At 42.5% G+C, this 10,491-nt stretch overlaps 1 protein-coding gene, 1 long non-coding RNA gene and 1 other non-coding gene across 3 annotated transcripts in view; 2 read left to right on the top strand and 1 right to left on the bottom strand.

Moving 5' to 3' along the window:
- Positions 1–1,571: 1,571 nt before the first annotated feature.
- Positions 1,572–4,177, bottom strand: LOC120601178 (uncharacterized). Its single transcript, XR_005652380.1, has 2 exons — positions 3,932–4,177; positions 1,572–1,812 (listed from the first exon to the last, which is right to left on the bottom strand). It is a non-coding gene; the product is annotated as an uncharacterized LOC120601178 (long non-coding RNA).
- Positions 3,632–3,704, top strand: TRNAR-CCU (transfer RNA arginine (anticodon CCU)). The gene has a single exon. It is a non-coding gene; the product is annotated as a tRNA-Arg (tRNA).
- A 37-nt stretch (positions 4,178–4,214) lies between the features above and the next one.
- Positions 4,215–10,491, top strand: part of LUC7L2 (LUC7 like 2, pre-mRNA splicing factor) — a 67,592-nt gene continuing 61,315 nt past the window's right edge. Inside the window, exons 1-2 of the mRNA XM_039860886.1 lie at positions 4,215–4,403; positions 7,658–7,778. Of these exons, the coding sequence (XP_039716820.1) occupies positions 4,266–4,403; positions 7,658–7,778 (259 nt within the window). The 5' untranslated portion in view covers positions 4,215–4,265. The remainder of the gene's footprint in view (positions 4,404–7,657; positions 7,779–10,491) is intronic.

Genomic DNA, 10,491 nt, shown 5'->3' with positions numbered 1-10,491 from the left:
TCTTTCCCACCAAAATTTCTCCCCAGTTCCCACATGCATGGCCAGGTAGCCAGTCACCAACTGTAGTTGCAGAGTTAAGACTGGACCCTCAGGTATCTGTTCCCACATTTTCACTGGGCATAGAAAGCTTGTCCCAAAACAACTTCTTTACCCTCAGAGAGCTTGAAGGACAGAATATGGTGGCCTCACAATGGCTGGGGAATAAAGACAGGGTCTCTCCACTTAAAAGTATGGGCATTGCCCCACCCCAACACACACACACACACACAAGCTGAAAATGCCCTCACATCACTTGGGTTTCTGCTCAAATGTCACCTTATCAGCAAGGACCTTCCTGAACACATTATAAAGCAGCAGATCCCAATCCCTGCCAGCTTTTTTTTCCTCTCTCCATAGCACTTATCACCATTTGAAAATTTTTATGTTTTACTTGCTTATATCATTATTGTCTGTCCAACTTTCTAGAATGGAAGCTTCACGAGTAAAGGAAGTTTGACCGATTCTGCTTTTGTTGGCCTAGCATCTTGAAGAGTGCCTGATTCATAGCACATGTTCAATAAAAATTCATCGAATGATAAAATACTTGCTTTCACAGCCTCCCTTAACCATGATGTGGGAACATGCCCCAGGCTATGCTAATTAGAAGTACTCATCCCAGAACATGACTCAATGACTTAATCCATTCTGGAACGAGTAGGAGAGAAGCCAGCATTAGGCAATGTGCTGGAGCAGCAGCTTTGGTGCCGGTGTCCAGTCCCTGTCCAGTGTCATTGTGTCAGCATTATGAGCTGTAGCGACTGTACCTGGTGGTATTTTCACTGAACCAAATCTGGAGCAGGATTGGGGGGCAGGTTCTTGGCTTGTGGCTTCCAAGCCTGATCTCTAGCCTTACCGGGAAATTCTGAAAATCGCCTAGCATCTTTTTAATAAAAATTTCTTTTCTGCTTTAAACTTACATTTTTTTTTTCTTTAATAGTCTTTGGAGTTAGAGTGCCTGAGGTCAAACACCACCTTCACCGTGGACTAAACCATGAAACCGCTCTGAGCTTGTTCCCATATTTGTAAGTGGGGAAAATCAGAGTACTATCTCATTCATTGGCTTTTGGTGAAGGTCAAATGAGACAGTGTCTATAAAATGCACTGGGACATAGTTTGCACACTTGCAACCCTAGTAACCTAGGCCAACAGAAGTGCTTTGTTTGACTGGTTGTTTGTAACTGATTGCTAACATTTAAAACTTACGGCATTTTGTAAAAATTCTGGATTTATAACTGCTCTTGAAAAATCAAAAGCTCTGGCGACTCTGGGACCACACTCCTACTTTGCAACAACGATTTTGAGCCGAAGAGTCTAGCTCCTTCGGAAGAGGTAGGAACTCACCTGGCCTGATTCACTCTTGTGTTACCTGACTGGTCTCTGCTGTAGGGTTTTGAGTTTGTAGCCCTGCCCTGGGACTATAAAGATTTTCTAAAGCTGCCAAATTAAGAAGTTTGGTTAAATCGTCTCTAAGAACTTTTCCAGACTGATTTGGTTTTTTGATTGCCGCACAATAATTTGAAAACGTAGTGGAATTATTCCTAAACAACAGCCATTTTATTATCTTTAATGTTTCTTTGGATTGACTGGGCTTAGCTGGGCAGTTTTCTGCTCCATACGATGTTGGCTGAGACTGTCATCATCTGGGGGTGCTACTGATTGAGACCTTCAAGATGGCTCACCGATGTGGTGGATAGTCAGTGCTCTCAGCTGAGGGCTTCGCTGAATCTGTCTCAGCGCTCTTCCACGGGCCTTGAGGTTTTCACCGCATGGTAGCTAGATAAGAAGCCAGAAGTTAAACTTGCCAGTTTTAAGGCCTGGTGTTCCACAGAAGCCCTAGGATGTTACTTCTGCTACATTCTATTGGTCAAAGCTAGTCACAGGGCCACCTGAGATTCAAAAGGGGGCGAGGGGTAGGTGAGATGGGAAATAAGCTTCCCCTCTTGATGTAAACAGCAACATATATACATGGAGAAGATTGTTGGGAAGGCCATCTAAAGAGACCAGTGACTACAAAGAGCTAACATTTTATGACTACCTTAGTGTAAGATGGCTTCAGGTGGAAGAAAAGTCTCTTGGCAGTTCAGTAAAAAGGAATTCAGAATTATTTATTGCCTCTTACCACAATATATCAACGGTTAAGTTACCTAAGACCTACTTCCTATAAATTCTTCCACTTCCTCAGAGCTGGCTTAAATTGCTACATCTTAGAAAGCTAGTTAAACAAATTTATATTAAAAGAAAAATTGATAGCATTCTCCCTAATTCCTGCATTTGCCTTTTAAAATCAGATACTTGTGAATTATAGGTTGATAAAAATGAATATTTTGTGAGTGTAATAGGGAGAGTAATTAATTCACATTGTCATACCAGTTTTCTGCTGATTCTGAAAGTATCAAAATTCCAGCCAAAATATAAAAGGTTACTTCAAAGCTGGCCACAGCTAGAGTTGGTGAACCCTGACAGGGACATAGGAGAGACCTGTTAGAATGGGAATTCCTGAGTCTAAGCAGTTGCATCCTGGCTCACGTGGAAGATGATGGAGCTGAGACAGAGGAAATCTAGCTCTTAAAAGGTAAAATCATAGGTGATATACAGGAGCCCAGAGGTTAGGCGAATTGTTTTAACCTTGCCATATTAACCACAAAGGCCTAGAGAAGTGTCTAACCTAGACCTCTCAAGGAAACTTGAAGCCCAAAAAGGTAAAAGGAATATTAATACAAACGGTTAAGTTTCAGACAGAGGGAGTAACACATAAGGTGTGGAGAGGAATACAATGAGAAGTTCAGATACCTGGAGAGGGTGACAGGAAATACAGTAGTGGGAGATGATGATTGAGTATGAAGAGTCATTGAGGCAGGGTTCAGCAGTCTGGACTTTATTTTAGGGGCAATCGGGAGCCACTGAGATTTTAAACAAGGGGTTAAGGTCTCCAAGTTCCAGAGAAATGACTAAATTACACAATTAGGTACAGAACCAGAAAATGAACTCTTAAGTAGTTCTAATCAACTAAGTATTAATGCATTAAGTAGGAACTCTCCGCTGTCCCGTTTCCCACCGAGCCAATTCAGAAGACAGAGTTTATAACTGCACTGGCTGTGCGGAAATGGCCTCAGCGTTTCAACCGGAAACAGAAAATGACCGCTGCAGACGCCACCTAACGGCGGGCTAAACGCAGACTAACTTCGGAAAGCCGCACACCGGAAGGGGCCGGCTGTTTCCGGTAAAGACCCGATGGAGCAAAGGCTCAAAGGGCAAGTCTCCGAGATTCGGCCAGGATGCCCCGCGCGGTCGGCTCCGAGACGTCGCGTGCCCACTTTTGCGCAGGCGCGGGGACTACCGCGCAGGCAAACGCGTATGCAAAACCGTGCGCGCGTCCGTTCTCTATCCGGCGCATCGGTGCTATTTTGAGGGTAAAGCCTTTGGCGCTGTGATGCAACCTTTTGTTCTCTGAACTACAACTCCCAGCATGCTTCGTCCCTCATGTTGGTACTAGGTGTGGTCCCCTAGGATAGGCTAAAAGTGAAACTAAGGGACAATGACGTATCAAAAAAGAAAAAATTGAATACGTTGTTTGTAAACGTCGTTCACAGAAGCCCCAGTGGCCTAATGGATAAGGCATTGGCCTCCTAAGCCAGGGATTGTGGGTTCGAGTCCCATCTGGGGTGGTCGTAATTTTAGCATTTAAAATTCCTTTTTTTCTTTTTTTAAACTAATGGTAGCTAAAGATGCAAACTTTGTAAAAGAGAGAAGTGTATGTGTGCTTAGGTGTTGGGCTACAGTTTGCACGCATCAACATAGTCCATTTTCTTCTTCTAATTGAGAATACGTTTTGTTATCTCCCCTAGAAATTAAAAAAAAAACTCAGCGTGTTGTTTCGAATACACACCCATACCTGCAAGGTCTTCATTGTCTCGAGATTCGAGAGATCGACCAGCTAATGGCGTCTTAAATGACGCAGTCAGGAAAAAACCTCCTTTCCTCTCGCCGTCTTTTCTCCAGGCTATTCAGTTACACTCGGCTTTTGTTTGCTTTTCCCTTAATTCCTGGGGGCTCCGCTGGGCGTTCGATTAATAAAGCTCCGCAGAGAAGGAAAGAAGGACATTCCACTGCTTTGCAATCGATAGGGGGAGCCGGCAGGGTCCGACCGTACCATTAAGCGTGGGGGGGCGTGAGGGAGTTGGAGAAGTGTAGGGCCCCATAGGGCACCAGGCTCGGAGCACGGGGAAATGGCGAACCTAGGGTCCCCGGCGCGCACCTTGCGGGGCCTCCTACGGGAGCTGCGCTACATGAACGCAGCCACTGGCCGACCGTATCGCGACACCGCGGCCTATCGGTACCTCGTGAAGGCTTTCCGTGCACATCGGGTACGGAAGCCAGTGTCCGGGTGCTCCAGCGTCCCTTTCCCGGGATGGGAGGGAGAGAGGGTATGGGCAGGGGTAGGGAGCGCCGGACCTCAGCGCCTGCGTTTCTGAGGCCGACTCTCCCGCCCAGCCCGGAGTCCGGCCATGGAAACCCAAGCCCTCCGCTCTGGTCGGTGGCCTAAGCCGGGGGACTAACCAAGGGCGGCGGGGGCGCAAACTCGTTCGGGGTGGAGCCCTCCCCGAGGATTTCATTGGCTGTCTTTCGCATGTGCCGAGAGGAAAGTCAGAGGAAAGCGAAATGGAGGAGGTAGAAGGTGGGGAAAGAAAAAAGATGTACGTGGTGGAGGGTGTAGAGTCACCAGCCACAGCGTCTATCCAGCAGTCTCTCCGCCGTGCCCCGCAGTAGAGCTATTCTGAGAAGCAGTTTTTGAGGCAGAAAACTGTAATGAGATATGGAATATTGGGAGCTTCCTGAAGAGCAGGAACTGTGTTTCACTTATGTTGTATTCCCCACACTACTTTAAAAAATGGTGCCTTGTAGGGCGGAACTAGAAATTTGTAATGAGGTGGTACTGTCAGTTACATTAACGTGATATATGACCAGCTACGTTTTTCTCTTCTGTAGCAGATAAATGTGAACATGGGAAGCCATCCTTGAGAAATTTCTTTGTGATAACCACACTCCATATGCCCTTTAGGCAAGAGTGGATGGAAGAGAGTTTCATTTTTCAAATAGAACAACTGAGGTTCAGAGACAGTGTCCCATACAAAACACTAGAAGGACAACTAGAATCTCTAGGTTACTTGGTTCCCACATAGGAGTCTTCCATTAATTGCTGCCTTTGGAGTTACGGACCTGGCTTGGAAGGAAGTTGCAACCTCTCTCAGAAATAATAGATTGGAGAGTCAGCTCGGGCTTTAGGGAAGGAAACTTAACGTCCTCTGATCAGTGTAGGAATAGGGAAATGTTTGAATTTCTGAGCCGTGGCAGTTAGAATGCAAAATGTTAGAACTGAAATTCAGCTAATTGTTAAAAGGCCATAATGTTAGGGACTTTTAAGAGCTTAACTAAAATGACGCAATAAGGCACACACAGGTCCTGCCTTATAAGAAGCTTTGCAGTCCACCTAAGGATCCATATGACCAAGCACTTAGAATAAGTGCTCAGGGAGTGGAAAATGGGGTCCTGATATAAAGAAGGGGTAGGCTTTCAGGAGGAAAGTCATTCAGCAAGGACTTGAAGGATAAATTTGACTTAGGACTGGGGAAGATGAAGTCCAGGTAAAGAAGCTGCACAAGCCCAGAGGTGAGAGGAACTAACAGTTGAGGATGTTTAAAAGCTTAGGATGTGGTGGGTGAAGTGGAGGAAGATGAGGTGAGGTAGGTGGTAGACAGGAATTTGTAATGAGGTCGTACTGTCAGTTACATTAACGTGATACATTGTAAATGGGGAGGGTCATTCTAAGATTTTTTAAGAAGGTGACATCTTTATAGTTCTCCTTATGGAGGCAACATTATTGTCCTTAAGAGAGGCCTGGTAATGGCTATAAAATGCCTCGGAAATCTGAAATTCATCCTAAAAAAAATTCCAGAAACACCACTGCGTGGTATGCATAGAAGGGTATGTGGAATGATTTCTGTTCCGTGTTTTCTATTCCTTGGCTCAGAGCTAACTCACTAGTCATCTATGCCCATTTTCTCCTTTCCCTAGGCTGAAGGGGCTCAATTGGGGAGGAACCTCCTCTTTCTCCTTAGGGAAAATACAATTTTCTATTTCATTTGATCTCTTTTGGTCTCTTGTGATTCATTTACTGTGTTATATATATTCTTGACTCTTCTCTCTGTACTCAGGCCTAGCTGAATTAGGATCAGTTTTCTCTTGTCCTACACTAACACAGAATTCCTGTTTCAAATCTTATCAATTTAGGCGTATATAATAGAAATGGATATTACCCTTTGTTGTTGTTTGACATTGGTGTTGAGCTCTCATAAATTTTTAATTATATAGATGAATTCTATTTTTGAGCAGCTTATGAGTGGCATTTTCACATATGTGATCTGCAGATCTTGAACCACATTCTAGTTTCCAGATTCTAACTCTAGATATTTAAATAAAGAAAGGTCAAAGAAGGGGATTCCGTAGGCATTGGTGCCAGTGATTAATCCACACTTGGACAGGGCTCCTTATGTCATTTGAGGCTATGCACACATCTCCATCTCACATTTCCTGCCCCTTTCTCACCTCAGAACACAAAACTAGTCAAATAACGGACAGTGGACTAACTTCTTTCATTTGGAAATTAATTATAATGAAGAAGAAAACAGGGTTTGGAGTCACTGAGGACTTCAGAATGGCTATGAAGTTTCCAGCTTCTTAAGGTCATCAGAATCCAGGTTTTTCAGATGGATAAGGGAATTGTGAGAGTGAGTATAATTAATATGAATATTTGCATATTACTACTATAAGTAAAACCTATATTTTGTTACTACTGAGGACACAGCTATTATTTTTCAGGCAAAATAAGGTTTAAATTTTCATTGACAGAAAAGCATATTGCACATTAACCAAAGTCCACAGTGATATAAGAAGCAGCCCTCCATTTTGAAGGGGAGAAACTTCTACATTATAATCTTTAGGTTAGGGATCCCCAATCCCTGGGCTGTGGACTGGTACCAGTCTGTGGCCTGTTAGGAACTGGGCTGCGTAGCAGGAGGTGAGTGGCAGGCCAGCAAGCGAAGCTTCATCTGTATGTGCAGCTACTCCTCAGTGCTAGCATCACCGCCTCAGCTCCACCTCAGATCATCGGGCATTAGATTCTCATAGGAGCACTGGTCCCTGGTGCCAAAAGGGTTCGGGACCGCTGCCTTAGGTGTCATTAATGATCAGCAACCTGATTATAGTTCTCTACCTCTGCCATTAACCAACAACCAAGCCTCTCTCTCTGAGCTTTAGTTTTCTCATTTGTAAAATGAGGTGAAACTAGGCGACTTTCTTCCAGTATTAAAATGTGAGGTCACTCAATAAAATACCTCAGTGAAACTTTTTAAAACTCCTCTTCAATTAACTGGAGGTCAGCTTTTCCAATCATCAATAAGTACAGAGTTCCTCTCTATATGTATTAAGTATACACAAATATGTGTTTGTATTTCCTCTCTGGAATTTACTTTCATTCTAGAGAATACTTGTTTATTAAATCTTTCTGTGGGGCCCTATAGCTGAGCTGTTAATAGAGTATCTGACCTTGCTACTTCTCTAGGTCACCAGTGAGAAGCTGTGCAGAGCCCAGCATGAGCTTCATTTCCAAGCTGCCACCTATCTCTGCCTCCTCCGCAGCGTCCGTGAACATGTGGCTCTTCATCAGGAATTTCACAGCAAGGGTGAGCGCTCAGTAGAGGAGTCAGCTGGCTTAGTGGGTCTCAAGTTGCCACATCAGCCCGGAGGGAAGGGCTGGGAACCATGAAAATGGAGAGGTTTCTTGGATGCTGCCTTCATTCACGAATTTCTATCAATATGTGTTTATCATTAAACATTTTTTTTTTAAGTTTAGGGTTTTTCTCTAATTTTTTTGGCTGAGTGTTTCTTAGGGGGGTTTCATCTTTACTCTCAATGAATTTACTGAACTTTTTAAACTAGGCCAATTAATGTTCTTGATTTACTTTTAAAACTTTTTAAAAAATTATTTTAAAAGAAATATTAAGCCTATTATTAAGGAATTCAAATGGTATAGACATATGATAGTCATCTTGTCTTTTCCTTTGTCCCTCCCTTGCCCATTCTCATTACCAGATGATAACGATTACTAAAAGTTTGGTGTGCATCTTTCCAGACATTTCCTGTGCATATACAAACATACCTTATTATACATATATACTTTAAAAATACACAAATATGTGTTGAATTTCTGGTAGGAAAGAGATGGCACACTCAAATAGGGTTACTGAGGAGAGTTAATGAAGCGATATATAAAGATGTGGCCTGAATTAAGGTCAACAAGATGGGCCAGTAACAGTGGGGTGCTATTATTACCTCCCTAGGCCTGACAGAGGTGACCCGTAGGTGTAAGAACATGGCCACTCAACTACAGGCCTCAGGGAGGAAGCCCAGGGAGAGGAGGAAGGAATGGGCACACTGACTTCTCTCTCCTTCTGCCTTCTAATTTCCATGTCAAATTGCTCTTCTTCTATCAGGGGAAAGGGTTCCATCATGCACCTGGCTGACCAAGTACAAACCTTGGGTGTCATTCTGTATTCCTCTTTCCACACTCCACTTCCAATCAGTCAGCAATTTCTGCTTCTGCAATGGCCCTAACATCCTTTACCCTCCTCGATCTTCATTACCTCTGTCATAGTTCAAGAACTGATAATCTTTTAGCTGAACTATTAAACTAGTCCGCTACATGACCCCTTTGATTCTAATGTCCTGAAGTCCTAAATAAAAATGATTTTTTCTGTGAACTACCAACAGTTCTTATCTGTGCCTCCTTTGTGGTTTATGTCAGTTTCTTCTGGCTTTACAATTGTAGACATGTCTTAGAACCTCTTCCCCTGGACTGTAAGCTCCTTAAGGGTAAGGACCATGTCTCATGAATCCAAAGCACCTTCCACAGTGACCGACACATAGCATTATTCAGTCACTGTTTGGAATGCCTGGCTCAGCTTCTCGCTAGGAGGAGTACAGTCTGAACAGAAGTATGCAAAAAGCATTTCAAAAGCCTATCTCTTCTAAGACACTAACATTAAAATAATAGAATTGAGGTCAAACAAGCATTCAATTGAACAGATCGAAAGCTAGAAGAATTGTTTAACATATACCCCCGCCTGCCCCCCAGCCTACACCCCGCCACCACACACACACTGCTTTATCGCATGGACATTAGTATATTATTATCTGAAGATGTTTTGCTAAAAAGAAGGAAGCAAAAGGATTAGGATAGGTTGATGTTTTGATTTCTTTCATAACAATATTATGTATACAATAAATAACATTTTTAAAGAAAGGTATGTATTTGAGGCAGAATTGCCTAACAAGGTAAATATTTATTATGCGTTTGAACTCACCTAGGCCTAGGTTTTAATCCCATCTTTATAATTTACCAGGTAGGTAAATTCTGGCAAGTTAGTTGACTTGACTTGAGCTTGTTCCCTCTTCTGTAAAATGGAAATACCAACAAGGCGGTTGTAATAAATGAGAATAACGTTTACATAAAACATTGGCACAGCACATGAGTGCCTGACAAAAAGATCTTACTGTTATTACACTCTCATTCTTTTATCATGAACCCTTCTCTGTAAGCCCTATTGCTACCAGTCTTCTGAAGTACAGATAAGTTATTTCTTATGGTTTAGATGATTTGTTCAGGCCATTTCTGTCCATATACAATCAACCTATACCTCTTATTAATGTTACCATCAAGAATTAGCCGAACTCAATGTTAGAAATAGAAGGAATTGCTTCTGGAACATGAATTGTATTAATGATAATCTTTCTATGCTGAGAAGGTACCAGAACTTGGGAATCCTGAGGTTTTGGCACTATGTTTAATTTACTACCTTAGTTTTTGATGTGGTACCTGCTTTATCACATTCCTTCACTTTGCTGTCTCTTACCTGCTCTCCTTTATCTTCAACTGCTTTTTCTCATTGTATTAGCATTTAGCATACATTTAGCATAACTCAAGGCTCTTCCATTTAAAGAAACTTACTTGGTCTCTAACTCAAATGCTTTTTCACCTACTATGTTCTCTTGTTCCTCTTCACAAACGAATTGAATGAATGTTTTCAATGACTTGAATTATTTTCATTTTCTACATTCTTTTAAACATGTTATTTGAAGTATAATTTATATATATAATAAATATATCCCTTTAAAGTATACAGGTCAATGAATAATGACAAAGGAATGCACCTGTGTGATAACCACCTCAATAAAGCCATAGAACATTTCCACTGCCCCAAAAAAGTTCTTTTGTGCCCCTCTGAAGTCAATCCCTCTTCCCCATACCTGGTCCCAGGCAAACACTGACCTGCTTGCTGTCACCACAGATTAGTTGGGTCTGATCAAATATTTCATCCAAATGCAGCCATATAGTAT

This window comes from Pteropus medius, unplaced genomic scaffold, assembly GCF_902729225.1.
Source record: "Pteropus medius unplaced genomic scaffold, Ma_sr-lr_union100, whole genome shotgun sequence".
NCBI classification, from domain to species: Eukaryota; Metazoa; Chordata; class Mammalia; order Chiroptera; family Pteropodidae; genus Pteropus; species Pteropus medius.
Note: the sequence above shows the minus strand (reverse complement) of the source record. Positions and strands in the feature narration are given on the sequence as shown.